Source organism: Poecilia formosa, unplaced genomic scaffold (genome assembly GCF_000485575.1).
Source record: "Poecilia formosa unplaced genomic scaffold, Poecilia_formosa-5.1.2 Scaffold53, whole genome shotgun sequence".
Taxonomy (NCBI): Eukaryota; Metazoa; Chordata; class Actinopteri; order Cyprinodontiformes; family Poeciliidae; genus Poecilia; species Poecilia formosa.
The window spans coordinates 1,905,959-1,930,270 of NW_006799992.1; the positions used below are offsets into that span (position 1 = coordinate 1,905,959).

The window sequence follows — 24,312 nt, forward strand, 5'->3', positions numbered from 1 at the left end:
TGTGTGTGTGTGTGTGTGTGTGTGTGTGTGTGTCTTTCAGGTCTTTCTGCCCTGTCCTCCCTAACGTCGTTGGCCTGGGTGCTAGCCTCTTACCACAAGCTCCTCCGCGACTCGCGTGACGACAAGAAGAGCATGAGTTACCGAGGCGCCCTGGTGCATCTGTTCTGGCGCCTTTTCACCATCTCTTCACGGGTGCTCTCCTTTGCCCTTTTTGCCTCAGTTTTCCACATCTACTTTGGCATTTTTGTGGTGCTCCATTGGTGCGCCATGGCTTTTTGGGTCATCCATGGCGGCACTGACTTTTGCATGTCCAAATGGGAAGAAGTACTGTTCAACATGGTGGTGGGCGTGGTCTACGTCTTCTGCTGGTTCAACGTACGCGAGGGCCGGACGCGGTACAGAATGGTGGTCTACTACACCGTCGTGTTGCTGGAGAATGCCATCCTGACCTCACTTTGGTACGCATACCGCGACCCAGCCACCACTGACGCCTATGCCTCTTTTGCCATCTGTGGCGTCTTCCTGTGCTTTGCCTCAGGCGTGGCCTGCATGATTCTCTACTACGGGGTCCTACACCCCATGGGCCCCCGAATGAGGATGTTGGCTTCCTCCTGCTGTGCTGAGCTGCTATGGGGCCTCCCGTTACCACCTGAAGCTGAGCCAATGGCTCCCACGCCTGGGCCTCGTGGCTCCCAGGCCACCCCTACACGAGGCGCGGCAGGAGAACAGATGGGGTTAGACGAAACACCGACAGACACATGCCTTCCGGTTTTCCAAGTGAGGTCTACAGAACCTGTGGACGCGGCAGGCCGGCCCATCCCGCCTGAGGGCCCACTTATTAAAATAGACATGCCCAGAAAACGCTATCCAGCCTGGGACGCACACTTTGTTGATAGGCGACTGCGCAGGACCATAAACGTGCTGCAGTTTATTAGCCCCAATGCGGTGGGCATCAGGTATAGGGACGGTCCACTCCTCTATGAACTTCTACAGTATGAATCCTCCCTCTGAAGGCCCTGTCCGTGATGCTATCCTCACCTTTTACACAGAATGGTGCGCACGCATTTCGTTTCTCCTCAGATGTTGCATCTTTCCATGCGTTCTCGGGCTCTCTTCATCACTCTTCGATGATCTGAAAGTTTTCCAGTTTTCCAGGACATATTTTTTTGTCAACCAAAAACCCAACAGACAAACGTTCAAGAATTATTTTTGGAGAAAAAAAAAACAAAACAAAAAAACAACACACACATAGTACAGAGAGAAAATGTTACAGTATACTATTTGATAAATATAATACATATATATAAATATATATGTCTCAGATAAATCTCTCTATACTGATAAAGGAGGCTTCTAAATGAGTGTGTAGATAACATATGAATGTTTCATTATGAAATGTGTTTATGTGTTATACTGTGTTGGTGACTCAACCTGTGGATATTTGTGAAGGGCATACTGTGTGTCTCGCTGACATGGGACTGGTGCAAAACCTTATGGGAATGATGGAGGAGAGTCTCAGAGGGGCCAGGTCTTTGCACACCCCTAAATTTACTGCCATTTTCTTTGTAACTCACTGAAATATATGAAACAAATAATGTTTACTAAGTACTTAGCCAATTAATAAAAAAATATGCTTAAAAACAATATGGGTGATACTTCAAGATGTAATTCTGAAATTGTGTTTGTTGTATGTTTTATTTTTTTTTTCCTTTTTGTGTTTAATTTGTTCACGTGAACTGTACTTTTTTTCCCCATTTTAATTTAGATGCAAAATGCTTTTAAATTCATGAGCACACTGGCCTTCAGTCTGTTTTACAAACAAAATTTTTCTACAATGTAGACTGCCCTCTGGTGGGAAGGAGCTGTAACAAATTGCCTTGTGAGACTCAAAGCATCAGCACAAAAAAAAAAACTTAAATAAACCATTTAGAAATAAAAAGTTGTAGAAAAGAAGCACATTTTCCAATTTAATTATTACAAAACGCGCTATAAGCATTCCAAAGACTTTTTAGATAGCCTTTAGGTAGTTAATTACGAGTGAAAAGGTATAAGTGCATTTTAAGATGCAAATGTTTGCGTGCCGTACAAAGACAGCCTTCAGAGAATCCTCCACCATTCCCTTTCAAATACTGGAAAGCATAACCTCCCTATTTTGTTATAAAATGTTATTTATTTAGTTCTAGTAATCAAGTGATAGGTGCAAAGACTTCTTTAAAACACACACACACACACACACACACATCTGAGATATTTATGTGCCATCATACTTTATTGTTGACATTTATGGTGACTGAGAACATTTTATATTTTCTGTTTTGACATAGCTCACTTCTACAGCGTTAAACGGTACACTCCTCACCAACTGTGTGCCCTTAAACAGAGGTGATAACCTTATGTACCCTGTGTGACTGCTCTGGAACTAGCTGACACGTTGAAACAAAGCCAAATCAAATCTTAAAGTACTGTCTTTGTAATTTAGCTGCCCCTCGTTCCTTCCCCCAACCCCCAGACCGATGGGTCTGTGCGAAACTGTGCCGTCTTACCGGCACGCTGTGCAGCAGTTATAACATTAAGAAATTCAACCATGGTTCATTCTGTGTGGACTTTTTCCACTATTGATACCCCCAGGGACAACCACAACCATCCCTCTATCTCAAAAAAGAAAAAAAAGAAGAGAAATATATGAAAAAAGTGTGTATATATGTCTACATAATACCATGCCTTCTAAGTTAAAGGAGCTTGACTAAAATTTCCACAGAGGGCTACTGAAAAATTCATGAGAATAATGAATGCATTTCATAATTCGTTTCATTTATAAACTCAATGAGTCATTTGAATTTATGATGTGTTTTTTGTTTGTTTTCTTTTACATTGTAGTGTTTGGCATGATTTTACCACAGTATTGATGAAACCCAGCAGGGGTTTCCCAAGAGCCCTTTACAAACACAGAGATCCCTGTTTCCTGACTTACCGGCGTTCGGCATAGCTGTGGCCTTGTGTGCCTGCTAACATTGTACTGTAAAAAAAAAGAAAAAAAAAGCAGATGCCCTGTAAGTCCCGGATAAAGGTCAAAGAGGGTTTTTTTTTTGTTTGTTTTGTTTTTTTTGCCAGGGATGGAAAAGAACATGAGGACAGAATGCTGTACGGGGACCGATTAGATATCAGGGGCGTTCGCTTGTCCGTCCGTAGACATTTCCCACGGTTCTGTCCTATTGCCGAATGTTTGACTCCATCCTTGGTTGCTGCTCCACCCTCTTCCCTGACTGTTCAGGGCCTTGGCACACTCCTGCAAAACACTCTCTGGTCAATGAACAACAGGGCTGAGGCTTAACAAACAGAGATCCTGACATGAGAACTTGCAATGAGGTACACTGCCATGACTAAAAGCTCCAATGTGAGGCTGGGGGCTTCCACCCTTTAGCCCTGAATTATTGAGGACTGTTGGGTGTACAAGGGTGAAGCAAACAGCCAGCATGCCAGATTGATGCACGTCTGTATGCAAACAATTAAGTCCTTCATTTTTTCATTATATCAACTACAGTAGCTTCTCTGCTTTGTGAAGGAACAGCCATGTTAAATAGGGTAGCTGATGAGTGATTAATAAATAAGTAAAAAAGAAAAAAAAAGAAAAATAGCCAATAGAGGTGTTCCTCAGGACCAACAACCAAGACAACTGACCAAGCTGACTCAGGGGTGTCTCAATGCAGTTCTCATCCCCAGGCGTATCCTTTAGGGTCTGTATTGTTTGTTTTTTCTTTGCATATTTCATCCTCTTCGGCTGGGATTACACCTCTCAGTTCCAGTTTGCACTTTTTCTTTCAAGGAGAATTGTTGTTTTAAATTAGAGTAAGGCCCTATATTTTGTGGTAGTCAGCTGCCTGGTGGGCAGTGCATCCTTTCTAAACACTGCTGACCTTTTCCAGAGGTGGACTCATGTCCAAATCAGGTGCAAATACACTGTGACTCATCCCCAACCCCCTGTCTGTCCATGTCTAGGTGGGATAAGGCGATAAAGGATGGCGATGGGCTGCACAATGGTATTAACATAGCTCCACTTACAAGATTATGTTAGACTGGAATGGATTTCATTTTCTGGTGCTTGTGTCATTAAAACAGAATTAACATCAAAATAAATCATTTTAAAGACTATAGTGCGAATGTACAACTCTAAATTTTTATGAAACATAGAGTATATTTTATGTATTTCTTACCAAACAACCGCTGTTCTGCCACATTCTGTAACCAATGAGTAGCCAGATAATGAGTGGGTTTTATTTGTTCTTTATGTTTTTCCTATTATCTTTAAAATATACACGGGTGTCAAGAACTAAGGTAGATATAGTGAAGTTAAGGATGTTTATTCACAGTAAAGAAAAAAAAAACAGGATTCAGGTTGATACATATAATACCATTAGCTGACTTGATGAAAAAAATTCCCCTTCAGAAATCTGAATCAGGATATATATATATATATATATTTATTTTTTTTCAATGCCAGCACTCCTGATGGCCGCAACACACAGCAAGAGCATATGAGCAAGTTTGTTCGTCTCAGTCCTTGTTGTGCCTTGTTACCTTGGGTGCTTCAACCCAGCCATGGCAGCCCGGCATGCAGACAGTGATGCCAGCGTCTTTCTTCTGTATTTCCCATATGCGAGACCCACCTAGACAATTAACAAGAACAAACGGGCCAACGTTTACAGTGATGTGCAAATGTATCCATACCTCTTCGAGTATTTCACATTTTGCCAAGCCCAGCTATAAATTCAATTGTGTTTTTATTGTTTTGTTTGTTTTTTTTTATCTGGTAGACTGACATAAAGTATTGTGTAATTGTAAAGTGGAAGGAAAACATGACATTACAAATACAATTTTAAAAAAAGTGCTTCAGATATTTATATTCAGTCTGTCTTAGAGAATGTGTTTCTCCACGAGTCTTTTTGGCAACTTTAACAACAGACTGATATGTCCGTCCGTTCTCCCATGTGAAAAAGCTCAAACTCAGTTAGACCGGCTGAAGAGCATCTGGGATCTAACACTTTCAGGTTTTTTGCCACAGATTCTCAGCTTTATTTTGGTTTACACTTCATTCCATTCTAACTCAGTCCTTCTTTGATCACGACTATTTAGCACTGACTGTACTTTGTCCTCAAGATCTATCATCCTGCAGGTTTTCCACCTCTCCCTTCTCCAAGTCACCTGAATCAAACAGGCTCACCACCATCTTCTAGTTCTGCAGAGTTCTGGTAATAAGCCGTCCATTTAATTAATTCACGTGTGTAGAAGCAGGGAGGCATCTATATGTTGCAGGACAGAAGATCTCGAGGACTGGAGTAAGAAACCCCAGCACGCTCTAACAGATTCACTTTCGCAGTTGCCCTGTACTGAGCTTGAGCCACAGAAAACATCAGCACAGTGTGATGATGCCGCCACCATGTCAAATTCCGTCTCTTTTAACCAGAGCACTTTTTTTTGTTAATTCCCCCAGTTGAAGAAAACTGCAATGATTAGTGAAGCGGAAGGCTAACAGAATCTATCTTGTTGACAGATTCTCCCATCTTAAGCTGTTGACCCAGCCAGCATGCCTAGGTGGGACCCATGTGGGGACAAGGAGGGCAGACTATATGGGTCCCATATGGGTTTGTCCGCGGGTTCCACGATGGCCCCACATGGGTTTGCCCATGTAGGGCCACAGCCCAAATGGGTGCTACATGGGCCCTAATTGGACAAAACCCATGTGGGCCACCACCATATAGGGCCCATGCAGGGCCCATGTGGGCTCTGGCCCTACATGGGCAAACCCATGTGGGGCCATCGTGGAACCCGCGGACAAACCCATATGGGACCCATATAGTCTGCCCTCCTTGTCCCCACATGGGGCCCACCTAGGCATGCTGGCTGGGTGATCTGTGCAGCTCCTCCTTTAGCGTGGTCGTGGGCTTTTTGGCTGCTTTCTGACTAATGCTCTCCTTACCTATCAGTTCAGGTGTGCCTTCATGGCGCCTTTTGTTCATTGGCTTTTCTTTGTTTTGTTTGGTTTTGTTTTGTTTTTTCAATAAATCTCTTAAACCTTCACAGAAGACCTGGATTTATACTGAGATTAAATATATTAAGTTGAATTACTTATTACTTACTTTATTCATCAATCACTTGGAAAACAAAGGATCATTTTCCCTTGAATTTCACATGGACAACTTTGAATTGCTTTGTCTCATAAAATCCCCATTAAATACTCTGAAGTTTCCAGTCGGGACAAAAGTCATAAATTAAAAGTGGAATGAATACCTTTGCAAGACACTGTATTATGACCATTTCACGCATTGCAACTGTGAGCTTAATATTTGGCCCTGAAGCATAACGTCTGGATTGTTTTTGATGGAGATTTACAACACAAACCAGCCACAACGTTGAAAACAAATATGGTCGATTGTTAAGCACTTTTGTTTATGCCTTTACATCTTCTTATTTCTTGCCGTTATGAATATTTTGTGGTGCCAAGAAGTAAACTTCAAGCATTTTCGGTGTTTTGTGAAAGCATCCTCCAGCCAAAACAACAATGCTTGTGGTACAAATAGGAGGAGGTTGATGACAAAATGTGTAAAAAAAAAAAAAAGTAAAAGTGTTGTGTTGGATTTTCTATGATAAAACAGGTAGATTACTATATTGTTTTAAAATACCCATATTTTCTTCCACTTCCTAGCATGAATTTTAGGGCTCATTGTCAGGTGAACCTCAGCATTTAGCATGTCAGTGCTCAAAAGTCAGTTTGATTTCTCATTAATGTGTAGCAGCAGACCATTGTAGTGTTTGACCTGGTTTAAGTCACAACTGTCGTTTTTACCAAAAGGGAAGGATGTTGGGGATAGTAAATCAGTGCAATTATGTTTTTGTTTGTTTTGTTCCTTCTGTATCTTTTTGTCAATAACCTGGTGCTGAAAAAGAAAAAAAAACACACATTTAAAAGGTGCTACCAAGGTGGACTTCAGGGTCCACTTTTTGGCTTTCTGAGAGCATATACACTTGCAGTGAAACCGAGAAAACCTGCACCCTCACAAAATGTGCAGTCTTTGAATGCTCTGCAGCCAGCACCTCAAATCCACACAGTTTACAGCAGAACTCAACTCTCAATGGTGCCATTTTAATTTCTCAACCTTCACAAAAAAAAAAGAAAAAAAGACTACAGTTCTTACTGTTTGAATAATGTTTATTCTATTGGGTTCAGCGTATGGTGGGGTTTTATTTTGCAATAAATCTGTCTGCACTAGGATTTCAATTCTTTTTCTCTGAGAGAATGAAACAGATGACAAAGTGTATCCTTTCAGCAAAAGCAAAGGAGCACAACTGTACATCTGCAGTTGGACTTTGGGTTAAAAAAAAAAAATATATATATATATATAGAACGTGATTGCTGTGTTGTAAATTCCTGTCACCTATATGTCCTTTATCTGTATGTATCTATTTTTGTTTTTATTCTTTTGCTAATTGTAGAATCAGCTGTAATATTTTCTTCAAAAATGAATTTGATATTCCGACAGAGCAACTATGTCTTAATATTGCTGCTGATTTTTTTTTTTTGTTTGTTTTGGAATTGTTCTGAAAAGTGTTGGGAATTTGGCTTTGTTTATATTTAATCAACCTATTGATTGTGTTAGCTTGTTGGTGTGTTCCATGAATACTCCAGAGGGGTATATGATTTTTCTGGGGTATTCCAAAAGTTAGTCATTAAATCTGCTACATAATGTAGCTCCTTACGATTGTGGAAACATTGCAGCCTATGTTGTGAGAGAAAAACATATACAAAGGAATTTCTTTGTTGTTGTTAAATATAAAATGTAAGTACATTGTTTTAATGAATCCCCATTTCTTTGAAAAGAAAAAAAAAAAAAAGCAAAACTGATGTCCAGTGTTGTACTTACGCCCTATTTTTGGGAACAATATGAATATTATTAATAACATATGGTGCTAAAGTTATTTTGTATGTTTTGGTTTTTAGATGAAAAGAGAAATATTATGCTGAAAATGTAATGTTAAGCCTTACTGTAGATTCATATATCAGACTGTTCATCCCAGAAGAGAAAAATAAATATAGTATTTGAAAGTGGAAAATCCCAGTGGTGTTTTTATTTTTTGTTAGTCTCTCTTTTTTCTGATCAGTCAAGGTAGCAAAAGGAATGGCATGATTATAATGTATTAGCTACATTATATGTAACTGTAAGAATTTACACGTTCTGTTATTTTCCCAGCAAGCAAAAATACTTCTTAATAAAGGATAATAGCCTCTATGTCACTCTTCTAAACTGTTTACAGTAAATATTCCCACTGAAAAAAAATGTGGAAATTATCACAAGTTGCTGGAAATCAACATGCCAGAGTCAATATACTTAATTTCAAACTAACAAGAAAAGAAAAGAGACAAGTTCTTCAAAATTAAACTAAGTGTGTTGAAATAGGTGGAAAATGTGTGATGGAAAAATAATCAGCAACAATATTTTTTTATTGTTATTATTCTAGTGATTTAATTATAAAAAAGCGAAATTAGAACAATCAGTGGAAATGAACAAATAAAAAACAGAAAAAAATACTAGGAAAACATAAATAAATAAGAACTATTCATCTATTATTGTTCTTGACAAATATAGGAAAAAATAATACATTTTAAATGGATGTGTTAATTATGTAAACAAGTTTATCCTGTGAAACTGCAATTTAAATTTAATTTAACAAAATTGTTTTTGTCAGATTTAATAACAATAGCAAACATATTGTAATTTCTGTCATTTTTATAATTTTTAAAATTGATTTCCCAATATAATTTGAAGACCGCTTTGCTTTATTTTTCATGAGTCAGGTCCAAAGCCAAGCATTGGGAACCACTGATATAGGACACATGCCAATCTCCTTCCAGAAATTATTGTCTTGTAATATAATATTTAAACTATATTAGACAAAGAGTAGAGTAGATGTAATTAGCACTGACTTAACTTACACCTTTATATTAGTTTGTGTTTATCGTTAATGATTTGATTCTTTTCTCTGTTTTGATGACTAAAGCAAATAATAAAGTTAAGCACTAGAACATTATTGCCTTCTGGTCTATGTGGTATTCTGTGGTGAGTTTGCAAATATTCAAATCCTTTATGCCATTTTTTAAAAATGTTTTGTAAATTTTTTTGCCGATTGCGTCCTCCGTATAAGTGCAGTAATCTCAGTAATGCACAACGCCAGCAGGCTGTTTTGGTTTGAGGAAAGCAAAGCATGCTGGACTACAGTTCAACGCCCAAAATGGCGGCACGATTGAAAAGTTTTTGCTGTTTTCATCGAGTTTGTCTTTTTACCACACCTTTTCCGCAGTTGCTCTAGACACGCGCCGTGTCTGTTTTTTTTTTTTTTTTTTAAGTCACTGATAATCAGGGTTTTTGTCTAACTGTTAAGCCGTAAGAAGGGAGCTGGGATGGCGAGTTGCTATCAGCTCCTAACTGGGTATCTCTTTAGATACACAGTGCTAAAATAAATTAGCCTAGCAGGCTAACCGCCCTTAGGTAGGTGCTGTTTTAAAGCTCCTGTGGTCTCACCCAGTCTCACATAGATCTCCGGGCTGAAGGGAGAATGAAGAAGACAACTTAGAGATGGAGGAAGATGTGAAAAAAGTAAAAAAGGTGGGTTGCGGTGCACTTTTTTTGCATATTAACTACATGCTAACTTGTTAGCTTGCCGGGAGTAAGGCTAACTGTTAGCTAATTAGAAAAGTTTAGAGTTAGCTGACAAGCAATCGTAATCAAACACACCACTTTACAACACTAACATGTAGATGGTATGTTTAATAAGCTATTCAAAAGAGAGAATACTCGTGAATATTGCATAATGTGTCTGATTAGTGGAGTTTAGAGCTTTGGGTTAGGTTTTTTTTCCAAGTCAGATCTGCATTAAACTTTTGAACGATTGTTCTTCAGTCGGTTTCCATGTTATAAACCTCAGCGCTCTTCACTTTTTTGGTTTCACGTTTTAGTTGTTGCTCATCTGCAATTATTGGCTTAAAGTTTTTAAAATAACATTTAGGAATTATTGCATAGCTAAGACTACTGTAAGATCAGCCTATTCCTTAATGTAATAGGTGCGTACCGTAATTCCTCGACGCAGTATTGTATATTTAAGAGACAGACAAAACACGTTTGCTTGATACTAGAAACTGTTTTCGATAGTTGTTCTGGCTCAAGAGAGTGAGCAGATTTACTATCTCCCCCTAACAAACGGACCCTGCAATACTATGCAATGACTCCCACCTGATGTGGGATTTACTTTCAATACTAGACGTATAATAATTTGCAAAGGCACCTTCTGTCGTTTTCTTAAACGTCAAGATGGGACAAACGGTGAAAAAACAAACAAGCTACTCTGTTCTTGTTTGTCATTGGAAGAAAGCGGTGATCATATTTTTTTTTTTATCCTTAATGGCATGAGTTTAATGCCTCTTTGTAATGTTTATTTTGGTACATGGGCAACTCAACCGAATGCAGTTACTATTTTTACCACATGGTGCTGATAGAGAATCACTTTAACGACGTGATAGATTGCTCCTTTTAATTTTACCAAGCGTTATCTTGACTCATTTTTGTTATGCAATATTCGGTCTAGTGCAGATCTACTCTAGACCATTGAGGTTTGAAATCTCATTTGCGGGCTGACACATGATTTTTGGCAAACATTGACGGAAATGTCATTTCTGTAGAAGCTTTTTTCTATTTCTTTCAACATCAGTAATCCACTAACGCTACCAACTGAATTTTGGAAGAGAAAGAACTCGATTCATAAATATAGAAATTTTACTGCTGAATCAACCATATCTTGTACTATGTAGCTTTCAGTGAATAATACCAAGACATTTACATGTCTCTGTCATTAACCTTGAAAAGTGTCGCTTTACATATTCCATGAAAATGCCTTCCTCTCTTGCTGTTCTCTCGGTTAAGAAAATGCAAAAGTTAATAGCAAGTAAGTTGCTTGCCAAGGCTGCCGTATCGCATGTCACTGGCAGAAGTCGTAAAATGTTAATGTGTTGAGCTGTGGCATACTATTAAATAATGCAACGGCACTACCGTGGTGTTGTAGTATTAACTTTGTAAGCAGCCAAACATCATCAGTGTCATCTGTATGCTAAAACAATTATTTTCGGGCTGTACGTAAACATATTTGCTTTGTTTTTTTTTTGTTGTTGTTTTTTTAAACGGAACTGCAAATGAGATTTGTTCATCAACATATGGTTAGTTGAGAATGTGTCATTAATCTTAAAGAAATTCAGTGTTTAGTTTATGGCAATATTTGAAGTCTCGTTAGTTTTTAATGTTAAATATTTCAAATGATCCTTTCAATGTGACTTGAAACAGATACTGCCTTAAAAAACAGATGAGGTAGCTCTACTTCAAGTTTGTCGAAAATACAGGAGACATTGCAGAAAATATTCATGGGGTGGAACAGGAACATTTCGAGATATTAAAGCATCACCTCATTTCTTGTGACGATGTCCGACTCAAAAAGTGAAAAGCCTACAGGCAGAATAAGAGAGTCGTGGATTAAAAATATCCCTTGATTAATCAGTCTTTGTGTAACACTCTCACACACAAGAAAGTGACCAAAGTTCTTCATGTGTAAAATAGGCAAAGAAAGTGAAACAAAAGAAACAAAAACACAATAAAGCAATAAAAGCAGGAATAGAATTAGGGGGCCTAATTCTCCAGCCCCCAAGAATAAAAAAAAATCAAGGAAAATAAATGAGTTTTTAGAAGAGATTTAAAATCATCCAAGCTTCTTGTGGACATTACGGATAACAGGAGATATAGGAATATTGTAGGACAGACTAGAGGTTTGAGGCACAGCAATCAATCATACAATTTTGTCTTGGACGAGGTTTCTTGTCTTTGTAACTCTTTGTGTTATTTTGTTATTTTCACATGCTAGTGATGCTTGTATGTAACCTATCTGACAAAGTCAGAGTTGAATCTAAAAATAATAATAAGGGGAAAACAAGCAGCAAGCATGAGATGAATGTTTAAGTCTTTTTTTTTCTACATTTCCCTTCTGTAAATCTACGACGTAACCAATATTTAAGATGTGACTGGTGTGGTTAGCACAGTGAAATGCATGCCGTCCTTTCTTGCCGTGGTTTTGCAGACTTTTGCACAGACTCGGTTGCAAAGTCCTTGCAGAAAGTGAGTCGGGCTGAAGCTGTGACATCAGAATATTAGTAAGTTTAAGAGTGAATGCACGAGTGAGTGTTTTTTTGGCCATTGTCTGCAAAGCAAACTTAAAAAAAAAAAAAAAAAGCCATGAGAAGTCTGATGCAGAAGTGAATGTCACAACATTTAAAGCGCGTGTCATCACAGGAAGTTGTGGCCGGTTCCTTTCCTGTTCTTGTGCCTGAGTAGAAGTCAAAGACACGTTCCTTCCTTTTTGTGGGGGTCACACCCGTCATGCGCACCGCCCAGGTCTGGTGCACTGCGCCTCTCGTCAGTTGGCAGCTGTCAGTTTGCAAGATCGGGCCAACTGGGGATAGATTAGTAATTGTAGCTGCACCCGTTGCCGGGCTGCGAAGTTGCTATTGAACAGGTGTGTGTGACTGCTTGCTTGCGGGATCATGGAGAGTGAGGTAACGCTTTTTAAAGTCTTCTGGGTCCGAATAGATTTTTACGAGGTGGCTTAAAATACCAAGCTCTTCAAGCAGATTTTGTTTTCGCCTATACAAAACGCAGCATTTATACTAATGTGTTTATATTTGAGCTAGACTCTCAGTATCATTGTTATTCCTTTTGCTTTTGTTAAAACGGTAAGGAGAAACACGAATGCAGTCAATAGAACTTTACTATTTCATCTCTTTGTATATTTATTTGTATATCTAAGCAATAACTTAATTCGACTACTAAAACTTAATCGGACTACTAAAACTATGTGGGAGTATTATATAGATAGCTATGCTATTTAAGTCTGCTACATGACTTGAATAGAGTAGTTTGGCCTATTTTGCTCCATATATGATGTGTCTTGGTCATGTTTGTGAAAGCACGTCACTGTTACGTTTGCACACATGCACGTCAGCCTATGTATTTTTCTCATCACCCCTCTGTTTTGTTTTCTATAGCCGGGGATTGTGTCTCCGTTCAAGCGGGTCTTTCTGAAAGGAGAGAAGGGAAGAGACAAGAAGGCTCAGGAGAAATCCACAGAGCGCCGGGCCCTCCACACCTTCTCCCTGTCTCAGCCTGACCACCGCATTGAACCTGACATTCTGCTTAACGACTACATTGAGAAGGAAGTAAAAGTGAGTTTAGCTATCCACGTATTCGTTTCTTGATCGTACACATAGTAAAGGGATCTAACAAGTTGCATGCAAAAACTCTTAATGTAAAATAGTCACCTGCTCTGTCCTGTCCAGTATTTAGGGCAGCTGACATCAGTTCCAGGATACTTGAACCCATCGAGTCGAACAGAGGTTCTGCAGCTCATTGACAATGCAAGAGTAAGTATATGCACAGTGTTGGCCTGGACGATCAATACGATTTTCCTACATCTTTATTTGGGTGGTTACTAGTACAAAGCTGACAGTAGCAGGAAGTGGTTTAATCCCAGTGAACAAACTTTATGTATAAAGAGCCAACTCTTTGTAACTACTTTGGCTGTATGCTTTGGGTCGTTGTCTGTTTATAAGATCTGTTTGTACCCAGCAGAACAGCCCGATAACATCATACTGCCACTACCATGCTTTGCCATTAGGATGGTGTTTCCATGCGCCCCTATCAACTCCAAATGTAACATTAAATATGACCAAACAGCTTTACGTTAGTTTCGTCAGACTACAGGAGATTTCTCTAAAAATGAAGGTCTTTGTCCCTGTGAGCAATCTGGCTTTTATTTTTTATTATTTTTTTGAGTAATGACTTCATACTCTCGCTTTTCGCTTTGCTTTACAGGTTTTTATTGTTTTGCTCTGTCAGTTGAGAGTATTGCACTTTTATTTGTCCACTTCCACAATATCATCTGCGTTTTCAGCCCCTGAAGACTGGATCACGGTTGGCTTATGGTCCAGTCCAGATCAGAGTCTGGACTTTGAGAATTACTGATGTAGTGTTTTCCTGCTCCTATTTTCCAGAAATCCCATCAGTTGGCGGGCCAGCTGACATCAGAGCAGGATGCAGTTGTGAGCTTGTCTGCGTACAACATCAAGCTTGTTTGGCGAGATGGAGAAGACATCATCCTTAGAGTGCCAATCCACGACATTGCTGCAGTGTCATACATCAGGGACGACTCTCTGCACCTTGTGGTGATAAAAACAGGTAAAAGGAGAACAACGTGTGTTGAAGCTGCAGCAGCATGAGATGACCTATAACGCTGTCCCTGGAAATACCAATATCATTTTTCTGTATGTCACAATTCCTGGCTGCACTTCTATCCAGTAGATGGCAGTAATACGTAGCTAAACGTTTTTTTTTTTTGTGAATTTTACTTATTTTTTTAAAAGTTATAATATTTAAAACAGCTCCAGAAAATAGAAAATGCTGCACACATGAAATAGTTTTTTTTTTTTTTGTTTTTTTTTTAAATAATAGTGAGTTTTAAAAAAATGAATAAATCTCAAAATCCTTTTTGATAGCTTTTATTTTCTTACACTCAAATGTATTGGAAACACTTCACCATACATTCCAAGTGACAAACCATCTGTGGCCTCTTGACCCTGTCAGCATTATGTAATTCTTCTACCCTCACTAGTAAATGCCACATTGAAGTATGATTTCAATATGGCATAAGCACTTCCCAAATCTGTTTTTTATTGGTCTTGTTGTGCAAATCACATTTTCTTTAGGAACTTTCTCACTTTGGTCAAAACTTGCCCCACAATAAGAACATATTGTTTATAGGCCACTGTAATACAAATTTAACTTCCTGTCAACAGAACTATTCAAGCTAAACCTGATAAACCCACATGATCAGGAATATTGCCACCGATGTTGGGCTAGCAATTAATCAGATGAACTGAAGGTTTTGTTTTTGTTTTTTTTTTTCAGCTCAGGAGTCGGGAGGCTCTCCCTGTCCCAGCTCGTGTCCCGACCTAAACAAATCCCAGACTCTCAGCTCCCTGTCGGAGAGCGGGGCTGTGCTGGTGGAGGTCTGCTGTCTTCTTGTCCTAGCAGTTGATAATAAGGTACGTTTCCTGAAATGTAAACAGAGATGCTGCTGACGACTTTAAAACCACCCGCACTGTTAACGAAAACTAATGACAGTTGCATATAGTTCTGTTTCTCGCTCTGTATTTATTTGTCAGGGCTATTTTGTATTTCATTATGGTCAGAAGTGAACATTTCTAATATTTTTTTCATTTCTTTCTTGCAGGCAGCAGCGGAGGAACTGTGTCTTTTGCTCAGCCAGGTCTTTCAGATTGTTTACACAGAATCAACTATAGACTTTCTAGACAGAGCCATATTTGATGGAGCTACAACGCCTACAAGACACCCTTCTTTGTACAGTGGTGAGGAACCCTAACCCTAACCCTAACCCTCTAAATAATGCTACGTAAGCTGTTCAGTTATGCTAACCTTAAGCTGTAAATATTTTGTCATTTTAAAGACGACTCTTCGAGCAAAGTAGATGTCAAGGAGGCTTTTGAGAGAGAAACCAGCCCGTTGTATGTACATTTGCGCGCAACCATTTTTAATTTAAAGACTGGTTCACTTACAGCTTACACTGGTGTGTATTTATTCAGTCCTTTCGAGGCCACAGAAGGAAGCTCTCCATCTACATCCACCCCTGCATCCCCTCAGACAAAGGCCCCAAGTGAAGGAGAGCTCAGCACCACTGCTGCAGAGCTTCTACAGGACTACATGACTACAGTACGACGTTTCATCTTTTTTTTTTTTTTTTTTTTTTTCGCTTCATTGGGAGCACACATAGCTTAGGCATTCTCTAAAACACTTTCAACTCGTTAATGATTTCTGGCTTGTGTGTGTTTTTTTTTTTTTTTTTTTTATTTGTTTTTGCACTTTAAGTTTTTTTTTTTTTTTTTTTTTTTTTCTCTCTCGGAACAGTTGCGAACAAAGCTATCATCGCAGGAGATCCAGCAGTTTGCAGCTCTGCTCCATGAATACAGGAACGGTTCCTCCTTTCACGAGTTCTGCATCAACCTGCGGCAGCTCTACGGGGACAGCAGGAAGTTCCTCCTGCTCGGTACAAACGCCTTATCTCACCGTCACAAAGCTTTATCAGACTACAATATGATGATGATTTAATAGGCCAACATATACTCAAGAACATGGAAGAGGCAAATTTTGTTTTGACATGTACATAACGTCCCAATAAAACACACAAATTTGTGTATGTTTTCTAAACATTTAGTGTTTTCGTCGTGTCGAAGAGATGTTTGACACTATTTCTGTCGTCCCGTCAAGGCCTGCGTCCCTTCATACCCGAGAAGGACAGCCAGCACTTTGAAAACTTCCTAGAGACCATCGGAGTGAAGGACGGCCGCGGCATAATCACGGACAGCTTCGGCCGCTGCAAACGCACGGCCAGCTCCGCCTCCGACTCCACCACCAACGGCAACGGAGCGGCGGGAGGCAGCGGCGACAGCACGGCGTCGGAGGAGGGGCGGGACGCCTCGGAGGGCGACGAATGGGACCGTATGATTACTGACATCAGCAACGACATCGAAGCTCTCGGCTGCAGCATGGACCAGGAGGCGGTGACCCCCTGACCTGTCGGCGCGAAACCACGGCCACGCCTCAGACGAGCGGTTGGCTTTACTAAAGCGGATCAGATGAAGGTGGTCCTTAGCACTGACCTAAGATTTGGTTTATGCGTTTATTCCTCTAATTATCAAGAGGACGTTCCGTCGGCCCTGTACATTTAAGGAAAATCTTTGTCGAGTCGACTCGCGCACTTATGCAGACCTTGTAGTGGACTTGTAGTTATTGTTTTACATTTCAGCTGGATTCGCCTCAGAGTTATTTTTTAAACTTTATCTTCGGTTTTGTACTCGTTTATTGGCAGCATCTGCCACTTGCTCTCTGTGACAAAGCTTAGCTCTCCAGTCAGCGCAGCAGCGACTGGAGAATCCACCGATAGACTGTGCAGACATTTTAGAAGGTTAAGACTGAGATTTGTATCTTAATTTAACCGTGAATTAATCGGCTTCATCCACCTTTGGTTTTCTTCATTTGTTTCGATGTAAGGATGTAACGTTTTTGCTATGTGTAGTATTGTAAGTTCTGCTTTTACCTCACACTTTGTTAATCAGCGCTTACTCTGTTTATATGTTTTTGCCTTATTCAAACTGACCTAGAAGACGCTGTAAAAGAAACGGCTGCATTCATTTAAAGCCACACTGTGTGGACTGTATTTTTTATTTTTTTTTGTGACAAGGCCAGCTTATGGATGGTTGATGTAAATTGTTTTCAACATTCAGGTCATTTTTGTGTTACATTAAATTTGTCGTCGTGCCTAAACACTGCAGTTCTGCTGCCGGCAGGTTCTTAGTGACTCTTAGAGCAGTTCTGCGGCAAGTTGTGGTTAATGCATAACAAATCAATTACATTGATTTATATTTTGGTATTGCATAATTGCAAGCATCATGATGTTGCATAAAAAAAAAAAACACTTGTGACAGTGTCTCACCTAATTACTGTGTCCTGGTGTTTTCAGTGTGCGGTTTTGAAGTGGAAATAACTGCGTTTGACTCGACTTTCCTACATCAGGGAACGATTTTACAATCTTATTATGATCCTCGGATCATTTGCTCGGATGCACCTAAGCTGCCGTGGAACTTGATTCAGCTCCACCAAAGTGGTCCTGCTGAATGCCGCCACGGTCGGGGATTAGTTCAGAGTCTGTGGGATGGAGATATCGGCAGGACAAGCTCGGTTTAGTCGCATTCCATTCTCCGATGCCTCTCAGCATGTTTCCACTTCCTGTTCCTCATCCAATTCCGTAGAATTTCCCCCTCTTAACCACTTTTAACGTAACCCCAACCTTTTTTTTTACCTTGGTCACATCATGCGGATTGAAATAGAGCAGAACTGTAGAACGGGGCTTCTTCTCCTTGACAACTTTATTTGAACCAAGTCTGTGATATTGTCCCTCGTTCGCTTTTGCTTCAGCTGGAGACTAAATGATTGACACGCCGTCAGTGCAACCAAAATGTTTTCTCACATTACGGGGAGAAACACTAATTGGTCTCCAGTAACTTTTCGTCTTTAATCCAATTTTAGAACGAACAGAGCACCTCTTTGAAGCACGCAATTACGACATAGCAGAGCTTGTCAGACGAAGCCATTTAAAGAGAAGATTGTGTTTTAGAGTTTGCCCCTCTAGTGCTGACCGGAGCCCCTGTTATTACGCCTGTATGAAGCTGCCTGGGTGTTCTTCCTGTGGAGCCACTAAATGGGTTCAGCTTGATCCAAAAAGAGATAAACATGTCTAATTTTGGATAAGCTTACAGTCAGATTTGGCATCATTAGCTTAAAGTTTGGAAGACATTCACATCTTTGTCTAAACTTAAGTCATAGATATGTCTTAATTATTGGTTAAGAAAATATCAATTATTTTTTTTACTTTTACAGCTGCTCAATCCACCTGCAGCAGATATTTTAGCTTATTTTTTTATTTACTTTTGAAGTTTCTGGTTACCAGCAGCTCTTAAAAAAAAAAAAAAAAAGATAAACCAATTGACTAATTAAGTTCAAATTTTATTTTTTCTGTTCATAAATAACATGTACAGTCTGGTTGGAAAGAAAAAAAAAAGTTTTCCTAAAATTACCATTCCTATGTTGGTAAAACTGTTTTTCCACTCTTGGATATGACTCCAGGACTGGGTTCAAAATTTTCCCTCTGACATAAAGTCTCCAAGTCCACACCACTTAACAGTACAATTTTATTTTGCTTGTCAAAGACTTTGAGTAAATCACTAATAAATAAACAAAAGATATTTTCAGAAAGGAAAAGTCAACATAATTCAAGTCGGCAACGAAAAAGGAGCCAAATGTGGTCAGTAAAATATAAGTCATCGAGCTTCTTTTTCCTGTTCGTGGCACCAAGCAGTTTCATCTTCGCAGTTCATATCTGAGAGATGCGCCAAAACACTCCCACACAAAAGTCTCGCCGTGAGTCTGAGAAGGAAGTCTGGGGAATCTGGCCCGTGTCACCCTGCGGTTCACCTCGGTGACGTTCCTGTCTGCCGCGTTCACGCTACGGTTTGCAGCCCGGTGCTGGTGAGAAGCGGGTGTCACATCTGCTGTTTTACTGGGAGCGGGTGGCAGCTGGGGGATTCATTTCTCTTTCAGGAACATAAAAATCAGTGCGAGGGAAAACTTAAATAAGAGGACATATTTTGTAGAAGCTGCTTAAATCATTAGAGACTTATTTAACCTACTTTTAAAGAAATATATCCAGTCTTTCTTTATTTTGGGTGCTGTGTCAGATTTCATGCCCGTCGTGCAGATCATGCTGCGTTTCAGTCCTGCCATTTTATCATGCAAATGAATCTGTTTAGGCATGAAATGAATAACATCACAAGGGACAGCTGGTGGGCAGAGCTGCAGTGTGAAGAAAACATTCTTCACTTCAAGAAAGAGAGGAATTTGTCTTAAACATTTACTGCACAGACAAGTACATATTAACAAAACAAGTGGTTGTTTCTCTTTATCAGTAATAACTTTAAAAAGAGGTGTCGGTCATACATGAAAATCTTTACACCTACTAACATCTTTATGGAATTCTCTTTTTGGACAGAAAGATTCAAGAATTACAGAATGGTGTCCACTTGTTACTTCCCATCGGCTTTGTGCAACATCTCTGTCTCCTGACTGGAAATCCCAGTTAGTATAGTAACTCAAAAATCAATAGGTAGCTTAAAGCCAGAAATCAATGGTGAAAACAACCTGTACTTTTGTACTTATGTGTTTCAGTTTGCAGTTTTTGGAATCGATACCTGAGCACCAACGACACCTGATAAAAACGTGCTTATCCTGTATTTTGCTGACGGGAGTCACTTCGAAATATATTGCAGCACTAAATCAATAGTAAAGCCTCCAACAGCTACGCCTGACCAAAATAATTTTAATTATTCTGGCTGATTACATGATTATATCAATAATTTTTATAGTAGAGGCTATGTCTAGTAAGACAACAAATTACAATGATACTAATAAAGAGCATTCTTATATTGTTGAGCCCTCCGAATTATTAATAAAAAATTAGCTTTGTGGAAACAGAAGCCTGTGTGTCCACATAAACACCATCATGTTAGGTTCTACTTGTACACATCCAGGCTCTGTATTGGGCCCACGTCTGTTTTTGCTCTATATTCTCCCCATTCTCTCGGACAGATCATTAATAAATCCTATAACATCTCCCATGACTTCAACGCAGACGACGTTCCTCCGCCCACTGCATTTTGCATGTGTAAAAAGTCAAGGGGCATCGGTACTTTTGCAAGGAACTTTAATGGCAAATACACCATCTGTCGACTTACATGACTCAAACTTGGTCCTCGGCAAGTTTTTTAAGGATTTCTTGCAGTCGCTTGACACAGAGTTTGGCCTAGCAGAGCGAGAACCTTCGAGAGTTAATGTTCATCTTAGTGATCCCGATTAGCCTCAGGGGGGCTGAGAGCCCGAGCCCTGGGGTGACGGGGCACTCGCACAGCAGGTCGGACAGCTCGTCCTTTTCCTCAAGGCCGAAGGTGGCGTCGTTGAGCATGCGACGGTGCAGGTGGCACGTCTGCTCGATCTTCAGCGTGTTGATGTCGCTCCGGAGTCGAATGAGCTGTCTGGCCAGCTGCTGGTCTTGCAAGCGCATGTCTGTCTAAACAAGAGAAGACAAGAGGCAATTACTCAGTCAGAACACTGGACATTTTTGTTGTTTTCATTGTCACAACAGTGCGTTAAAGCTGTTTTAGAGTGCACAAGCCTTCCTCTCTAAGGCACTTTTAGGGCACTTACTGAAATGTAACAAGTTGCTCATTGCTTATATGGACGTTATTGACCTCAGATCTCAGTGTGTGGTCCTTATTGTGAAGTAGCATCTAAAAAGGAAAGCTCACAGTGGGACATCCAGAAACAAACTTTTCGCTTTTTGCTCATTTTCCCTCCCCTTCTGCACAAAGATCACGGTCAGCCGGGGTTCCTTGTGCAATATGTTTGCGGCCCCATACCGCGCAAGTCCGCCTCCATAAGTGCCTCTTTGTTTGCTCGATCCGAGCTCATGAGCCGTGGCTGAATATGCAAAGTAATTGAGCAGAGTAAAGATGATTACACTCGCAGAAAAATCTGTAATTCTGTTGTCGGGTTCACAATCGATCACACTGTCTGACATGAATGGCATTCTTCTGGCCACTAATTGGACAGCGTGAGCTTTGTTAAACTCTAATTGGCTAAGTAGCAAAAAGAAAAAAAGGTTTAATGCTTGAATCTCAAATGTTGCACAGTACTTCTGTGAAACGCGGAACCAAAACAAATATGCCTACAAATATGTCTAAAATGTCCGACGATCAAAAAGCTCACCAGTTCTTTTCTGAGCCAAGAGAGAGCTTCGTCGATGTTCTCAAAGCCCTTCAGCACACCCGAGGGCTGCTTTCGCTGACTTTTATCCGAGTTTGCCGCAGACTCTTTGCACGTGACTGGTTGCCCATCCCGCTCCTCCTGAATCTGGAATTTTCCAGTCTGTGAATCTTTGAAGCTTTCTGCCTCCAGTTGGGCTTTCCACTCCAGATAAGACGGCCTCCTGGTCTCCAGTCTCAATTTCTCAGTCAAAGCCTTTAGCGTCAATAGATGGTCATCTCCATGAAGATCTGCACTGCTCCTAGACTCTGCCTCCCCCACGATCTGTGGAGACGAAGTGGCGTCCATCTTCAGTCTGCTGAGTGCAAAAACAAAACAAAACAAAAAATAATAGACTGTTAAAACTAAAACCCTGCCATCTTGATTGGTGCTAGAGTTTTAGTGCAAATGCACTGTTTACTCTGAAAACCAATGGCAACTATCTGCCACAGACAGGAGACAAAACCGATGAGCCAATCACCCTAAAACCTGACAGCTACTTAATAACAGCAATAAACTAAGGCTAAATCCACTGGGGATATCAGACCACCAGGATTTTAATTTCACGGAAACAAGTCATCTCCAAAGCAACCACACAGTCTTCTAATGAATCAGCAAATTTTCCACCTCCTGTCCACAATGTTTATTGCATCAACCAGTCTTATCAGGTTACTGGGAACTAGGGCGCTACGGCCGGTGGCCTTAGAGTCACTTGTGTCTAAAACGTAGGGAACATTATCATTCATGATCCTGAAGGGATTTTAATGCAACAGTGAAACAGTTGAAGCTCAATTATGCTGTGGTCAGAGAAGCAATATAATCCTACAGGCATATACTGCAAGATAAAAAAAAAATCCATAAACTCAAAATAAAGGGTTTGTTATCTAATGTAGGATAATAGAATAACTGCATCATCTCTAATTTCTTCAAAGTTTGCTGCTGATCCAGACACAATGCCTAAAGATCCCATTTAAATTCGTCCCGTTCCTTTATTGCTGTAGACACAATTCTGGTTTCTCAAAGTCATTTTTCTGAAAATGACGAGGTTCTGTTAATAACCTTTAGAAAGCACAAAGAAAAGTATACCAGCAGTAATTTAAAGAATAGTGTATGTACAGTTTGGGCTGCCTGGTATTTCCAACAAGCATTAAAGCATAAAGTCTTCTTATTAGCACTCCTTGGAGAAGGCAGTGAATGTTTTTAGTCGCGATAACACAAAAACTAGCTAATTAGAGCTCAAACAGAATCTGTTAAATTGGTCATACTTAAATCCATCCATTATCTAGGTTTTCGGGGGGAAAATTAACAGTAAAGGTTCCATACGTATGCATGCTGTGCATGCTGAAATTTAAGCTCGATTTTTACGTTTCATAGCTGCTGACTGAATTGTTTTTACGATCTAAAATGCAAAAGTGATCTTCTCTGAACGGCAAATACACGTTTTTTGTGAATAGCAGATAAAAAAAAAAAAAAAAACCAAAAGAAAGGGGTTGAGAGGATTCATCATAGACATCAGTACTTCATCTGAATGGAAAAGAATATCTTAGGATCAATTCTTTTTTTATAGAGCAATCTGCATCCTACATTCAACACTTAGCATTGCTACAGTCATTTATCTCCAAAGCAGAAATTCAGTGAAGCAAACAATTTACACTTTCCATTTCACTGTGGTGCAAACATTAAAGCACAAAAGCAGATCTCACACTTTTTTTTTGGTTTTCTTGCAAAGTGGTCTCAGATGTTCCGACAACAAACCTTCAGTGAAGTCACTGTCCTTGTATCTAATGATTGACTCGGCTTTCCTGCATGGTAGATTAGAACTCTGACTGTGCGGAGCAGCTGACTTATGAATACCTACAAATGGATCTGCTTCCTAGTCTGGACAGGAATCAATGAGACAACGCTGTTACAGAAGAGTCCTAAAACAGGAAGCATGCACTTTTGAAACATTTGTAAAGGCTGTGAGTGCAAGCTAATGAGTTGATTAAAATTTTGAACAGGAAGTGCTGAGCAAGGAGGATTTGCAAATACTCCATAACATGCTTATGCTAACAAAAGGTTTTAAATTACTTTAAAAAAAAATAAAAATCTTAACTGATCTAGTGTATTCTACTAGTTTTTGAACAAACATTAGGATCTCTGGAAGAAATCTGTAAGCCACTTTTTTTGCAGATTTATTATAAAATACAATATATATGGGCTGGAAAACCCACTGTTATGGCAAATGTCTTAATCAACCACCAGACTGGTTACTCTGGTTTTAAATTTATTTTACCATATTATTAACTGCACTTTGTGGAAAAACCTGGCCTGACTAAGCAGCTTGTAAAGTTTGGCTCCCGTATCTGGAACATTGAAGTCATGTCTACACAACAAACACTGCCAGAAACCAATCTGGCTTTAGTGTTATGTTTTCCATAACCTGGCTCTTATTATGTCCTCGAGAGGTTTCAAATTTCAGAGCGTATATACTACATGAAAACATGAGAATGTTTTCAAAAAACACAAGCCAAGCAAGCTCTTTGTAAAGCTCAATGCCGACAGCATTGGCAAGCTCATTTGTATACGGTTGTCATGGCGTACCATTGTCAGCTTACCACAACAATGGTATACTGAATTATACCATTGTTATGACAAAAGCTTCATGAGAATGTCACTTTAATTTATAGATATTATGTGTTTTCAGTTTATTGTAAAAAAATACATACATACATACATATATATATATATATATATATATATA

The 24,312-nt window shown here is 39.6% G+C and overlaps 3 protein-coding genes across 4 annotated transcripts in view; 2 read left to right on the forward strand and 1 right to left on the reverse strand.

Annotated features, from left to right (window-relative positions):
* Positions 1–3,822, forward strand: part of xkr6b (XK, Kell blood group complex subunit-related family, member 6b) — a 48,848-nt gene extending 45,026 nt beyond the window's left edge. Inside the window, exon 3 of the mRNA XM_007552945.2 lies at positions 41–3,822. Coding sequence (XP_007553007.1) covers positions 41–1,011 — 971 coding nt within the window. The 3' untranslated portion in view covers positions 1,012–3,822. The remainder of the gene's footprint in view (positions 1–40) is intronic.
* A 5,409-nt stretch (positions 3,823–9,231) lies between these two features.
* Positions 9,232–17,653, forward strand: ccm2 (CCM2 scaffold protein). Of its 2 annotated transcripts, none has more exons than XM_007552947.2 (10): positions 9,232–9,656; positions 13,130–13,306; positions 13,421–13,504; positions 14,135–14,318; positions 15,048–15,184; positions 15,373–15,508; positions 15,607–15,664; positions 15,743–15,869; positions 16,065–16,203; positions 16,425–17,653. In XM_007552947.2, exons 1-10 carry the CDS (start codon positions 9,627–9,629, stop codon positions 16,727–16,729), a joined length of 1,377 nt encoding a protein of 458 aa, XP_007553009.1. In that variant the 5' UTR covers positions 9,232–9,626; the 3' UTR covers positions 16,730–17,653. The 2 variants fall into 2 exon arrangements, with proteins under 2 accessions (XP_007553009.1, XP_007553010.1); XM_007552948.2 differs by lacking the exon at positions 9,232–9,656 and adding an exon at positions 12,001–12,640.
* A 2,802-nt stretch (positions 17,654–20,455) lies between these two features.
* On the reverse strand, positions 20,456–21,931 carry fam167ab (family with sequence similarity 167 member Ab). Its single transcript, XM_007552949.2, has 2 exons — positions 21,534–21,931; positions 20,456–20,835 (listed from the first exon to the last, which is right to left on the reverse strand). Exons 1-2 carry the CDS (start codon positions 21,876–21,878, stop codon positions 20,572–20,574), a joined length of 609 nt encoding a protein of 202 aa, XP_007553011.1. The 5' UTR covers positions 21,879–21,931; the 3' UTR covers positions 20,456–20,571.
* Positions 21,932–24,312: the final 2,381 nt, after the last annotated feature.

Bases quoted from the DNA above. Each gene is read 5' to 3' on its own strand.
- ccm2 (XM_007552947.2), top strand. From the start codon at position 9,627: ATGGAGGAAGATGTGAAAAAAGTAAAAAAG. The intron at 15,665-15,742 runs GTATGTACATTT...GTATTTATTCAG, and splicing joins GAGAGAGAAACCAGCCCGTT to TCCTTTCGAGGCCACAGAAG. The intron at 16,204-16,424 runs GTACAAACGCCT...CGTCCCGTCAAG, and splicing joins CAGGAAGTTCCTCCTGCTCG to GCCTGCGTCCCTTCATACCC.
- fam167ab (XM_007552949.2), bottom strand. From the start codon at position 21,878: ATGGACGCCACTTCGTCTCCACAGATCGTGGGGGAGGCAGAGTCTAGG. The intron at 20,836-21,533 runs GTGAGCTTTTTG...TCTCTTGTTTAG, and splicing joins CTTGGCTCAGAAAAGAACTG to ACAGACATGCGCTTGCAAGA.